Genomic DNA, 14,698 nt, shown 5'->3' with positions numbered 1-14,698 from the left:
CGGTGGCGACTGCACTTTGTCTAGAGTCCAACTTACATAACGCACAAAGAATGGCAAATGGATCTCAACAGGCGTTGGTTCAAAATCACGTGGGATGTTATTTTCCTGCAAAATTAATAAATTAAATTTAAGTATATAAAATTGTTGTAATTTTTAACTATATATAATTAATATAAGGAATGTATAACTATACCACTGAAACGTCTAATATACGTAAACATTGCTCGCAAGACAATTGTGTTTTTATTCTCCATGCCCTCATTCTTGGAATTTCATTTTCTGTGTGATGCGCAAACCTCAAAGCTTCAGGAAATGCCTCCAAAATCCATACCTATTATTACGACAAAAAATTATGCTTTGTCCAAACTTATAAGCACTTAAAAAATATAAGTAACTGCACCTAAAACTAACCTTAAACGGAAACTGAAAACCTAAAACTGTATACTTCATCGTCTTCATGTAACCCTCACCCTCATTATCTCGTAAATATCTAGAGATTTTACCAAACCATAATCGTAATTGTGTTTCACTATACCTTCACAAATACGTACCCCATGCAAACCTATCGTACTCATTATACTTAATATAAATCATAAAGTATTTATAAATAAATAATAAATAATAAATAATAAATTTAATACATGTTCCAATTATATTGACTATCGGCTAGCTCATACACTGCCGATGGAATGCATGTATTGTCGTCTCGTCCTATGAGACCCCTCAACAAAAATATCATTTGCATAACCATTACCGCATCCTCATCGCTACACGTCGAGAATGCTGGCCCTTTTACGTAGTCTTCTAAATCTTTCAGCTGTAAATCTTCATCTCTCACATTAGGGAACAACCGATTCCTTAATGTTGAACTTCTGCTGACTTTTGTATTTATTATATCAACATACGGTCCAAATCTCAAACCGCTAATCAAACAAAATTCTGTTTCACCATATTCAACCACCTTGCCTTGTAACTCGAACCAAAACCTCCTAGCCCTGGCTACCTCTATATCACGAACCTCATGCAACATCATCAAATGACAGAGCATCAGGTCACCATTCGGTGTGGGCATACCAATGAAGATCCCAAAAGCTGTCTCTCGAAATAATTCAAGTCGCCTACTATTTAGTTTTGTAATGTACTTTTTCAACACAATCCCAAACGCCCCCTCTAAATGTACATTCTGCAGGCCATCCACGCAAACTATGTTGCAAAAGATTAAACATATATGCCAAAATTAAAAAAATAATACTGAAAACTCACTTTACATAGCATTATACTTTTATTTTTATAGCATTGTACTTATATATTGTTCTTTAACAATTTTATGCAACAAAAATAACGTTTTTATAACAAATTTACATAATTTTACAGAAATGGTCCCATATATAGACTTATATTAGACGTTTTACATAAATGGTCCATTTTAATAATAATTATATAAATTTTCAATGTTTTTTTTTTAAATTACATAAATAATTGGAAATTGATTTTAATATGCATATAATCAACATAAAATGATCTAAATATTCAATGGTCCATTTTAAGAGATAATAATCCATTTTAAGAGATAACAATTATAGAGAATCGAAAAAAAATTAATAATTTCGCAGTGGGGTTTATCGTTCCGCAGAGGGCTCCTCTGCGGATCTGTTCTTGAGCAGAGGGCCTCTGCGGATCTGTTCTTGACGAAAACCACTGGAAAAAACAATTTCTTAATTCTTCGACTAGAGTCCAATTCATATAATCAATTTCTACTTCCGAGTTTATACAAAGATTAGGAAAAAAATTTGAAATATTACTTGAGTTCCATATCCATCGGATAAGACATCAGACTGCAGCTGCTCCAGGAAGGCGAGACATTTTCCGTTCGACGTCCAGGAATCGAGTGTTATGCGAATCTACTGTTGCAATCTCCTTCTGCGGAACTGTGTAACGTAAAGGAGGGTATTTTTTTGAATTTACAAATTTACCCCTGTAATCCGCATAACACTCCATTCCACGCAATTCCGCAGAGCTGTAGAGGATCCGCAGAGCCTTTAATAGATCCGCAGAAGGTGCTCTGCGGATCCTTTGGTCATTTTCTAAAGACAAAACTTCAAAAATGGTCCCTGTGGTTTTCAAAAATATCAAGTTTAGTCCCTAAGTTCAAAAAACCTCACAGATGGTCCCTGTGGTTTCAAAACTTTTAACAAATAGTCCTTTTCGTTAACTCTGTTAGCTTTTGGCCGTTAAGTGAAGGGTATTTCTGTCATTTCACTGCCACAGGGACCATTTATGAAGATTTGTCTTATTTAAAAAAAAACTAATTATTTAATATTAAAGGGTCCCACCCTCTCTTTCTCATCTCTCTCTCTCTCTCTCTCTCTCTCTCTCAAAAACATCGAACCACCTTCTCCATTAGAATCGAAGTTGTTATCTGCTCCTTCTACCATCATCACAACCAGGTGACACCGGCCAAGGTAAGTGATTTCATGCCTCTACTCCGATCAAAACACACAGATCCACCGTCATCCCTTCCCTTCAGCAACCCCTTTATTTTGATTGTTCAACAGTAAAATAAGTATCTCCTACCTCCATTTTCGTTCCTTTCACCTTACTTCTACCCTGTCACCACCATCAATCATAGTCCATGATTTCTTTCAAAGAAGAGAGAAAACTAGCGTAAGATGGTGGAGTAGGATCAGATATCGTTTCTGTATTCATGTCTAGATCACGAGATAACCTTCGGGTTCTTGGAGGAACCATCGCAGCCATTTTTGGGTTACTGGACTGTGGAGTTCTACCGGCGTTGTTGTCAATCTCTGCTAACGATTTCCTTCTATGACGCAAAGGATCAGTCTCCCCTCTGTCGATTTGCTCTTGGCTTGGGTTGTTGGTGAAAACCTGAAGGTGTGTCCTCGCCGGAGATACATTTCGCTTCACGTGAATCCTCTTCACTGTACTGGTATTTGGTTGTTCGGCACCACCATTGTTGCTCTTGTTAGTTACCGGAACTGAAACCATCTTCGCCGGCCTATTGCTACTGCCGACGTCCGTCGCCCCGATGTTTAGACTACGAAAAGGTGACTCAGACCTCCTACTAGGGGATATACTTATTCTTCTTTCTTTACTGCAAGACCTGTGGAGTCGCATTCTAGAAGGAGACGAAACCCTAACCTCCTCCCTGTGCCGGTGGTGGTGGTTGTGCAGTGCCTCATTGTTTTCAGTCTTATCATCATCACCATCGTCATTCTTCAAACTGGTGTCCAAATCGGAATCGAAGCTCCTCTTGGAACGAGAGTATCTTCTTCTGCGATTAGGGTTTTGAGATCCGGAGGAATTACTCCGGCTCCTCCTAAACTCTGAGATTGAGCGTCGCCAGCGGTAGAACTAGGGTTTAACGCATTGGGGTCGTCTTCATCGTCGTGTCTTTTGAGTTCATGGTTGATTTGGTGTTTGATGACGAAAATTTCCTTCTTCAAAACCTGTTGATCATTCTTCATGTTCTGTGGTTGTTGAGGGCTCGATTTGAGGTCGGATTGCGGGGAAGCAGGCTTAAGAGCGGTGGTTTTGGTGTTCTTGCTGAAACAAGCACCCAGAGAGAGAGAGAGAGAGAGAGAGAGAGAGACAGCCTTTAATATTAAATAATTAGTTTTTTTTTAAATAAGACAAATATTCATAAATGGTCCCTATGACAGTGAAATGACAGAAATATCATTCACTTAACGGCCAAAAGCTAACGGAGTTAACGAAAAGGACTATGTGTTAAAAGTTTTGAAACCATAAGGACCATCTGTGAGGTTTTTTGAACTTAGAGACTAAACTTGATATTTTTGAAAACCACAGGGATCATTTTTGTAGTTTTGTCTTTTCTAAAATATGTTTTTCCTTGATTATTTTCTTCAAACCAACCTCTTTTTGGTTATTTCTCCAATTTTCTAATTTTCTCTAGTAAAAATCAAACATATTACCAATTTTCGGGAATCTTATTTCATACACGTTGAACCAAAACTTCTACCCACATAAATGTAACAACTTACCAACCACTTTAATCAGCATTCAATTTTGCCTCACTTAACCCATCTACTTCCCTCACTATTTCTGTTTCTATTTCTATTTCTATTTCTATTTCTATTTCATCCCCCAAAATCTTCCATAATTTCTTCAATGGCATCATCACCAGAACTCCTCCATGATTTCCCACCTTTTCTACAAGTATACAACGACGGCCGGATCGAACGCCTGATCACCACCCCCCGCCTCCCACCATCAACCGACCCCATCACCGGTGTTCAGTCCAAAGACGTAGTAATCTCATCTGACCACGAAACCAAATCCCGTATCTTTCTCCCAAAACTCAACCCTCAAGATCCACCAAAAAAGCTTCCGCTCATCATCTACATCCACGGCGGCGGATTTTGCATCGGATCACCGGTGAACATCGTGACTCACAGCTTCCTCACGCCGCTAGTCTCCCAAACCCCAGCTGTCGCCATCGCCGTTGGTTACAGGCTTGCCCCGGAAAACCCTCTACCCACCGCCTACCATGACTGCTGGGCTGCATTCCAGTGGATCGCCGCTCATTCAACCGGGTCAGGACCCGACCCGTGGATCAACGATTACGTGGATACAAGTCGGGTTTTCTTGGTGGGTGAGAGTGCTGGGGCGAACTTGGCCCATTTTGTTACGGTTCAAGCCGGAGTCAGTAAACCCGGTTTGGATATCCAGGGTTTGATCGCATTGCATCCGTATTTCTCTGAGAAAGAACCCGACAAGATGATACAGTATTTGTATCCGGGTAGTTCTTCGTCGGATGATGACCCGAAACTCAACCCACGTTCAGATCCGGATCTTGAGAAAATGGGTTGCTCGAGGGTGTTCATAATGGTTGCCGAAAAGGATTTTTTGAAACAAAGAGGGATAGATTATATGGAGACATTAAAGAAGAGTAAATGGGAAGGAAGTGTGGAGTTTGTGGAGAATGAAGGAGAAGATCATTGTTTTTATTTGTTTAACCCAAGAAGTGAAAAGGCTAAGGGAGTAATTCAAATGTTGATTTCTTTTGTAAATCAAGTATAGGGGTATTTATGTCATTTTCATTTAATGGGTCGTTATTAAACCACTCAAATAAGAGTCAATGCATTGTAAGTTTATATTAGAAATCCATAAAATATAATTTTGTTAAATAAAATATAATTAAAAATCGCTTCCACAACAAAACTTTCTATGTATTGTGGTGACTTATACTTTATTAATAGGAAAAAAAATGAATATATTGATGTTAAGAATATAAGCTCAGGTATTAAATCTAGTAAACTAGTATGAAGTAAAAAAAAAATTGAATTAAAATCAAATAATGTAAAACATCATGTAACCTAAAATTCCCCATTTTCTTCTATCATGTTTAAAATTTCTTCCTTGATTTTCACAAAGATGATTCTTGTAAGAGAGAACTGAGTTATATGAATAAAAAAAAACATAAATAAATCTTATATTGGATTAAAGGAATTGAAGAATTTTTATGATACATGATTATGATGAGGGTTGTTGATTATCATATAAAATAAGATAGTTTAGTGGATTTGATATCTAAACTTATATATTTAATAAAATAAGATAATTTAATGGATTTAATACCTAAACTTATATATTTAATAACTGTATATTCACTTTTGGTCTTATTAGTTAGGGGTGTGCAATAAACCGCACAAACCGCATAAACCGCCCGCACCGCACCAAACCGCACCGCATAACGCGGTTTAAAACACTCGCGGTGGGCTTTGCAGTTTGTATTTTTGTTAAACCGCATTATGCGGTGCGGTTTGCGGTTTACGATTACAAAATTGCGGTTTAAACCGCACCACATTGATAAAATCATATAATGATTATATATATATATATATATATATATATATATATATATATATATATATTCGAAAATATTTTGACATATCCTAAATTAGTGATATTATCTTAAGTTTTTGAAATGTAATCTTAATTAATCCATCATCTAACGCAGTTACCATATTTTTTTTTTGTCTCAAACTCATTTTCAATTAAAATTCAGTGACCATTATTTTATGGTCACTATGTTTTCTTAACTTATGTATATTCATAAGTAGTTAATGACCACAATTCTTTGACCACCAAATTTCTTAATGACCACTTAGTGAGCCGTTAGTGATGACAATGATAGTATTATCATTAAATTTAAAGTAAATAATTAGTCAAACCGCATTTAAACCGTCCGCACCAAACCGCACCGCATAATGCAGTTTTAAACGTTCACGGTGCGATTTGCGGTTTCTAAATAACTCAAACCGCATATGCGGTGCGGTTTGCGGTTTCTAAATAACTCAAACCGCATATGCGGTGCGGTTTGCGGTTTTGGCTCTAAACCGCACCGCGCACACCCTTACCAATAACATATTAGTATCCTTAAAATTTTGAGATGAAAGAGTTTTATGGGCCTTGTTCCACTTAAAGAGTAATGATTATTATTAATAGGCCGGATAAGTAGATGGCCCAATAGTGAATGGACTTTAGAAGTTTCGCCCTTTTGGGCACAAAGAAAAGTACAATCCGTCAAGCATAAATTACAATGAAATACTAACGCCAAGGATCATCAAATCGCCGGAGAAACGAGACATCGATCATCTCCACCACGCAGAGCCAAGCCAACCTACACAGAAACAGAAATGGCAAGAGAAGTATCGGAAAGCTGTATGGATAGTTTGCTTACAGAGATTGTTTCTTCGTATTGCAATGTGCTATACGTTAGTAAGCCGGAGCTCGCTGCTCGGAGAATCGAAGCCATCGGCTACCAAGTTGGCCACCAGCTCTCTGAAAGGTATACATGTCATATCGCACAAGCTAATTGCTTTCCTCGAATTAATCTGAAATGTCAGTTGTTTTGTTCAATCGATTCTAGTTTTTTTCATTGGATCGTATTAGGGCTTTTAGCCCTAGAATCGCATTTGTTCATCTGGATCTTTAAATTTCAATCATCGAATCGTAAATGTAGTAATGTACATTATCGTTTTTCAATTTTATTGCTAGGATACTCAGGATCCAGATCTGTTAGCTCTTATTTATCCAGATCTAGAGATTCATCACCTAATCGATTTCTTAGCTGAATAATTATGTTGCTAGAGATTGTAATTCTCCGATCGGATTACTCATCGAGTTTTGTCAAATGGAATTCGTGATTTGCAATATATATGATTTCATTACTCCATTGCCCCCAAAACCAGAGACATCCGATTCAAGCTGTTACTGATTTTATCTTTTTGTCAGGTACACAATGGAGCGACCACGTTTCAGTGATCACCTGGAGGCAATCAAGTTCATCTGTAAAGATTTCTGGTCTGAACTCTTCAAGAAACAGATAGACAATCTAAAGACGAATCATAGAGTAAGTTCCACTTCCACACTCCATAATCCAGATCATACAACAATTAAAAGATTGCTAGATTGAATGACATTTTGATATAATGAATTCATGCATATTCTTCTAGGGTACATTTGTTTTGCAAGATGATAAATTTGCATGGGTTTCACGCATGTCTTCAACTGAGAATTCTGGTTCAACTCAAGAACCTGGAATTGGAAACAAAGCAGCAGAAGCAAGTAGCATGCATCTGTATTTCCCTTGTGGAATTATAAGGGGAGCTCTTTCAAATTTGGGCATTTCTTGTGCTGTTTCTGCAGATATTTCCAGCCTCCCTGCTTGTAAGTTTTCATCTGATTCTTACTCAAGATTTTGGTCAAATAAACATGAAATCAAAGAACTTTTTTCATGAACTGATGAGATTATATTTTGTATACATTGATGAACAGGTTCATTTGTGATCCGGATAAAGGTGTAGTAAACATATCTGTTACTGTAAGTAACTCTGCAACTGTTGTTTGTATGTTAGCTGTTTACAGTTGAAATCAAACTGTAAAATTGATATTCATGTTATGCATTTATAATATATATATATATATATATATATATATATATATATATATATATTCAAATATATAATTGTTATTAATTATATATTATTTTTGTTTAATTTAAAAGAAGCTTTAAGGGGAAGAAGAGATTTTTATAAGGGTATATTGTTGTATTAGTCCTAGGGGGTGCTTCAAATTGCTTATTAAAAGTGCTTATTGACTTATTGTCTTTTTTAAAAAGACAATAAGCTTTATAGTTATAAGTTAATAAGCCATTTTTTTTAAAAGTGTTTGGATTAACTTTTATATGTACAATGACCAAAAATGACATGCTTAGGCATCTCCAAACCCACACTATACTCTACACTAAACTCACTTTTACACTATACTCTACACTAAACTCACTTTTACACTAAAATCTACAATAAAATCCTCCAACCCCACACTAAACCTAACACTATATATAGTATTGGTGAATAGTGTAACACTAAATATAATGTTATACTATTCATCAACACTATCTTTTACACTATAAAATTTGGATAAAATAGAATATACCTAGAATATTTTTTTTAGTGTTGTTGATTATAGTGTAATGGGTTGCAGACTGGAGAGGTTTAGTGTTAACACTATCTTTTACATTATAATTATTGGTTTTAGTGTTAAAGGTTGGAGATGGTGTTAGGGTGGAGGGAGTCTATCCCTCCCAACCCATTTGCTGCACGCACCATTGCCACATCAACTTTTCTCTTTCCTTTCACTTTCACCGCTAACATCTCATAACACATAACACATAGAAATCCATCACTTTCATCCCTTTTAACCCATATATTTTTTAATTTTAAAATAAATACAAACTAATTAAAATCATACAAAACTAGTTTACCAAATATTAAAAATATACAAAACTAATTAAAAACATGTAAAACTATTTTGATACAAAATTTTATGCATGAAATACAACTAACCAAAGCGTGAACTAGAAATGGTGGAACGAATTAGTTTACCCGTTGAAACACCCTTTTGGCAGTTCCACCTTGACTCGAGATGGTGTAGTCGGTGGTACCACTTTGGCCGGTTGGCCCGCTCCAAAATCTTGTGGAGTCGGTCCGCCCTTACATATTTAGAACTATTACGTATTTTTGCATATAATATTTTATAACTAATCATTTCAAAAATTTGACAAATATTAAATCTACATAATATAATTTTTTTTACAAAATTTATAATATTGTGGTTAGAGCATGATAATATTAGAAATTACATTTATACAAAAGGAAAATATAAATTGTAAATAATACCTAAAAATAATACGTGAAAATACAAATTGTAAATAATTTCTAAAAAAAATAACACGTTATGTCATATTACATTCTTCCTCACAATTCATATCTCATGTAATAATAGCTTGTATCGTTTCCATATACAAATCATTATGGTTTGTACGAAGTATACTTGGACCTTCTCATTAGCTTCATTATTAGTATCATCTTATATACCTACATCGTTCGGGTTGTAGGAATCTTGTTGTACCTTGTCGAATGTTTCATCAAATCTATCACCCTTCTAATATAATATAGTTATGGATCGCCATCGATGCTACCACAAAATACTTGGTGCTTTTACATAGAATTAGCATGCATCTCTCAATAATTCCTACCTAACTTTCTACATTCTAAAAGTTTGTTAGATGATATTTCTCAATGACAAATGCTAATAGTTAAATGTCTGTTTCGGTCTCCTAGGAGTACGTATAACAATAATTTGTCCATATTGAAAATCCGGTATATGATAATGAATGTTTGTATCTTTGTATGGAGCAAGATACCCTTACTATTTGGGTATCTGGCGTCGGCAATGTAATCTGTAATGACGAATAAAAGAACCATTTGTTATTTGTTTCAAAATGTATGAAAAGTATAAAACTTGCACTACTAAAAAGTTATACTAACCACCCGTTGAACGTGGAAATTGAAGTTCATGTCTCTATATGACTTCATTGAAAATTCTTGTGTCATGTGCGGTTCCCTCCCATCCGGCCCATACAAATGTAAAACACATGTTAAAATCACAAAACAATTTTTATATTTTGTGTAGTATCTTTTTCGACCAATGTACTTCGCTTTATACTATTTGTCGTGTCGAACCGATGCTTTCACATGTGTCGTATCAATAACGTTAATGTGATCCTACAAATATAAGATATCATAATTAATTTATTTATTAAAGTTCGACTACTATCAAAATACCTAGAACATTAGATAGTATAGAAGATTATTTAATATATATTTAGGTACATCTTCATTATAGTTAGCTGTTGGCTTGATGGTGTTGCTATTTAACTTAAACACGATTTTCAAAACGGTATGAAAATGTCTATGAATCGTTTCCTCGGATAATTAAAAGCTTTTGGCATTAATTTATTTGTACATCCATGAGCTAACGTCATCAAGAAGATTTCTACCGACTACTTGATAGCTACATTATGTGTTTGTTTCAACCTGTAATTTCTAGCGAGATATGTGTATAACTTTCTAAATATTGGACGTACAGTCTAAACATTTATAATGTCTATTATGGCCATTTAATTTTTCATTAATGAACATGTTTTATGTACGAGACGACGTGTGACTAGGCGTATATGTGTGATGAGAGTTACGGACTATTATTATCCTCTTTACAGCCGATCCACATAACTTTTAAAATTCTATATCCTCGTCTACCTAATTTTCTTCGTTACCGTTATATGAATCACAATCATCACTATCTATCCTACACAATACAAATATAAAATGTAACGAACATAATGTCAACATAATACAAATATAAAATGCCAAAGTATATAATGTCAAATAGATAAACACATAACACATATGGCATGGCAGTAACATATAAAACGACAAATCATTATTCCATAATACATAAGACGGCAAATCATTCTTCCATAACTAACTTAAGGAACTCCATATTCACTTCGTGAGTCGCTGGAAACATAAAAGCTTCACGATTTTGCTTTTTAATGAAGACGTGTAATGCTTGTGAACACATTCTCAAGCCTTCTTCGAAACTTGGAAAAGAGATCACAATCTTCATGAAAACTAGTATTGTTGCAGAGGGATTGATTGGTGGAAAAGTCTGTGTGCTTCTTGATGATAGGACATCCGCTAAAACATCTAGTTTTTCCCTCAAAAGATAGTTTTATCCTCGGGCGAACGACTATTGGCAATATCCTTATGCTTCTTCCTTGTAGGGAAACTACAGAAAAGAGACTCATCGTCACCTAAATTGATTTCATCACTATCTCTTTCGCCCTCCATATTCTCTTCAAGTTAACATCATTTCGACTGCTATCGCTTTGGAATTGGAACCGAGTCATAGTCTAATCTCCAACGACAACGACAACGCAATCTCGAAACAAAAGGAGCATACTACATCTTGTATATCTCTAAATTTGAGTCCCTAATTTTGACAAAGTCTTTATCTTATGACAAGATGAATAGAATTTAAAAAGTTATGTGGATCAGTCGCGAAAAGGATAATGATAGCTCATAACTAACATAGTACATGTGCGCCTTGTCACACATTGTCTCGCATAGGGAACATGTTTATTCATAAAGTAATAAATAGCCATAGTAGACGTAATGAAATATTTAGACTATACGTCCCAATATTTAGAAAGTTATGTATAGATCTTGCTAGAAATTACGGGTTTAAACAAACACATAATATATCTATTGAGGAATTGGTTGGATCTTCTTGATGACTTTACTCATGGATGTACATATAGGTTCGTGCAAGATTTTTTGGTCATCCCGAGGAAACAATTCCTAGGCAGCTCTGTATAGTTTTGAAAGTCGTGCTTAAGTTGAGTAGTGACAACATCTGGCCAATCGCTAAGTATAATGAAGATGTACATGAATATATTAAATAATCATCGACATTATCCAATGTTCCATGTACTTTTATGGTAGTTAAACTTTAATAAATGAATTAATTATGATATGTTGTATTTGTACGATCGTATTGACGCTATCGATGAGACACACGTGAGGGCATCAGTTCAAGAGCGTGGGGAAGCGAAGTACAATGGTTGAAGGAATATGCTACACAAAGTATAATGACGGTTTGTGATTTTAACATGTGTTTTACATCTGTATGAACCAGATGAGAGGGGTGCCGCACATCACACAAGAATTTTCGATGAAGCCTTATACAAACCTGAAACTTTAATTTTCACATCCAACGGGTGGTTAGTATATATTTTTTTAGTAATGCAAGTTTTTTGTTATACATACCGCTTGATGCCAGATGAGATGGGTACCATAAATGATTGTTTCATTTGTCATTACAAATAAATATTACGTTGTCGATGTTTCATACCAAAATAGTGGAAGGTATCTTACTCCATACAACGGTACAAACATTTGTTATCATATACCAGATTTTTGACATTGACAAATTGTTGTTATGCGTGCTTGCAAAGGACCGAAAGAGACATTTAACTATCAACAAATTTTTGGAGTGTAAAAGGTAGGTGGACATCATTGAGAGATATACATGTTAATTAGTTTTACACGCACCAAGTAAATATTGTGATAGAATCGATCCATAACTATTTGAGAAGGGATAGTAGGTTTGATGAAACATTTACCAAAGCACAACAAAAGTTCTACAATCCCAATGATGTAGGGACATAAGGTGGTACTAATAAAGAAACTCGTGAAGAATGACCAGCTTCAAGTATACGTCGTACGGACTATAATGTTTCATATATGGAAGCGATAAGATATATAATTTGCATGAGATATGGAATCATGGGGACGGATGTAATATTACATTACATATTTTTTTAGGAATTATTTTCATTTGGTATGAATGTAAAATTTATAATATTATCATGGTTTAATTAAAAAAGTTATAAATATTGTAAAAAAAGTTATAGTATATATTTTTAACAATTGTCAAAAAAAATGATTAAGTATAAAATATTATATGTTAAATAGTTCTAAATATGTAAGCATATCCCTTTTGGTTATTGGGTTATTTTAAATATATATAGAAGCTAATTCAAAAAAAAAATTAAAGGGAAAATTTCATATATGTGTTAAATAAAGAAACAAAATATCATATTTGCCCTACCTAATATATAAATATTATATATACCCTAAATACACTTTCAAAATATCATTTGTCCAAAAATCCATTTTTTAACAATTTTAATCATTTTAAATCCTTAATTTTGTCAATTGACTATTATGCCTTTTTATAAAGCTAACTTTTAAATATCATCTATATTCTTCACAAACTTTCAAAATATCATATTTACCCAAATAACAATTCATAATCATATTTACCCAAATAGACTCGTTCATAATTGTTTTTATAACCAACAAAATCCCTAAAATAATACTACAAATTAATGTACAACTTCAGATTCACATGGTGCAAAGGATCTCACGAAGATGGAACAATTTTCTGTACATGATCGGAAAGTAGTATGTGAACTGTGTATATAATGAAATAAACATGCCTTCGTAAGAAAGAGTTTTGGTATTCGAAGCATCTTTCTGCCAACTTCCACCAACTTCCAGAAAACTCAAACATCTGGAGGAACTTTTCCAATTAATGATAGTTCCTGTTTAAATTGCTCTAACATCTGTACACCAAAATGGTATCAAGAATTCAATAAATTGAATGGTAATCTGCTTGTTAAGACCATATAACATGGCCTTAAAAACAAATTAAAACACATAGATTCACAGATAGAAAAAACTATGAAGACATGTGTTGGAAGCAATAACAAATTAGATTGGAGTACTTAGCAAGTTAGCATAGTTAAAATGATGACTTTAGTTAACAAAAATTGATTAAAAAAGGTTTAAAAATGCTTAATTTTTTTAGACAAATATGATATTTTGGAAGTTTATTTAGATACTAGATAGGACGAATATGATATTTTGTTGTTTATTCATTGAAATAATATGAAATCCTTTATTTTTTTAAAAAAATATAGCTTATTGACTTTTATTTTTTTCTATCACATAGGCTAATCTAAGTATTTTTTAATAATTTTTTTTGTAATGATGATAAGCACTTATTCAAAAAAATGTTTATCGAGTTAAATAACTAATACCAAAATCCTTTTAGTTGAATACAAGCTAATATAATTCTTATGATTTATGAATGAAATGTTTGCCGTTAATATTTTTATAATTGAATATATAATGTGTTTAGTTTTTTGAAAGTTTATATAAACACGTAATGATGCCATAACTGGAAGAATCAATACGTTTTAAAATTAAAAACGTTTGCGATTGTGACATTCCATGAATTCTAGCATAAGTTTTATCTCTTCTGCTGGTTTTCGTTATGTGATTAATTACAAATTCCATCCTTTTACTTACCATCAATTTACATTTCTACCCTATTAAGATTATCTTTTTGCTTTTCTATTTAAACCTCAATTACTCCGTTTGGGTTTTGTTAGCCGTTAAATTGTGTAGCTACGGCACATATGGGTTCAAGTAAATAGTATTTGGTCTTTTTGTTTTTTTTTTCTTCAATTTCTCTTTATCTATGTTTTACATTTTTTTAATCAAAACTAGAGAAGAGTCCCCCGCTTTGCGGGAGTTGGAAGCAATCGCTCAAAATCATCAAAAATAAATCACTAAAATTTCAAATTTCTAAAACACATTTTGCAAAATTATACACTATTTGTCCCAAAATGAGTTATAAGCTATAACCATGGTGGAAAAGGACCTTGTTCTTTGGCGCA

General features: G+C 33.9%; 1 protein-coding gene and 1 pseudogene across 1 annotated transcript; both read left to right on the top strand.

Annotated features, from left to right (window-relative positions):
* The first annotated feature begins 4,082 nt into the window (after positions 1–4,082).
* On the top strand, positions 4,083–5,198 carry LOC145135620 (putative carboxylesterase 5 pseudogene; annotated as a pseudogene).
* A 1,371-nt stretch (positions 5,199–6,569) lies between these two features.
* LOC145136044 (uncharacterized) lies at positions 6,570–7,940 on the top strand. Its single transcript, XM_079070245.1, has 4 exons — positions 6,570–6,832; positions 7,279–7,396; positions 7,500–7,713; positions 7,822–7,940. Exons 1-4 carry the CDS (start codon positions 6,681–6,683, stop codon positions 7,848–7,850), a joined length of 513 nt encoding a protein of 170 aa, XP_078926371.1. The 5' UTR covers positions 6,570–6,680; the 3' UTR covers positions 7,851–7,940.
* Positions 7,941–14,698: the final 6,758 nt, after the last annotated feature.

The sequence above is a fragment of the Lactuca virosa genome, chromosome 9, assembly GCF_052849685.1.
Source record: "Lactuca virosa cultivar CGN04683 chromosome 9, Lactuca_virosa_CGN04683_v6, whole genome shotgun sequence".
Classification (NCBI taxonomy): domain Eukaryota; kingdom Viridiplantae; phylum Streptophyta; class Magnoliopsida; order Asterales; family Asteraceae; genus Lactuca; species Lactuca virosa.
The sequence above is the reverse complement of the archived record's forward strand: the minus strand, read 5'-3'. Positions and strand labels throughout refer to the sequence as shown.

Bases quoted from the DNA above. Each gene is read 5' to 3' on its own strand.
- LOC145136044 (XM_079070245.1), top strand. From the start codon at position 6,681: ATGGCAAGAGAAGTATCGGAAAGCTGTATGGATAGTTTGCTTACAGAG. The intron at 6,833-7,278 runs GTATACATGTCA...TCTTTTTGTCAG, and splicing joins GGCCACCAGCTCTCTGAAAG to GTACACAATGGAGCGACCAC. The intron at 7,397-7,499 runs GTAAGTTCCACT...ATATTCTTCTAG, and splicing joins ATCTAAAGACGAATCATAGA to GGTACATTTGTTTTGCAAGA.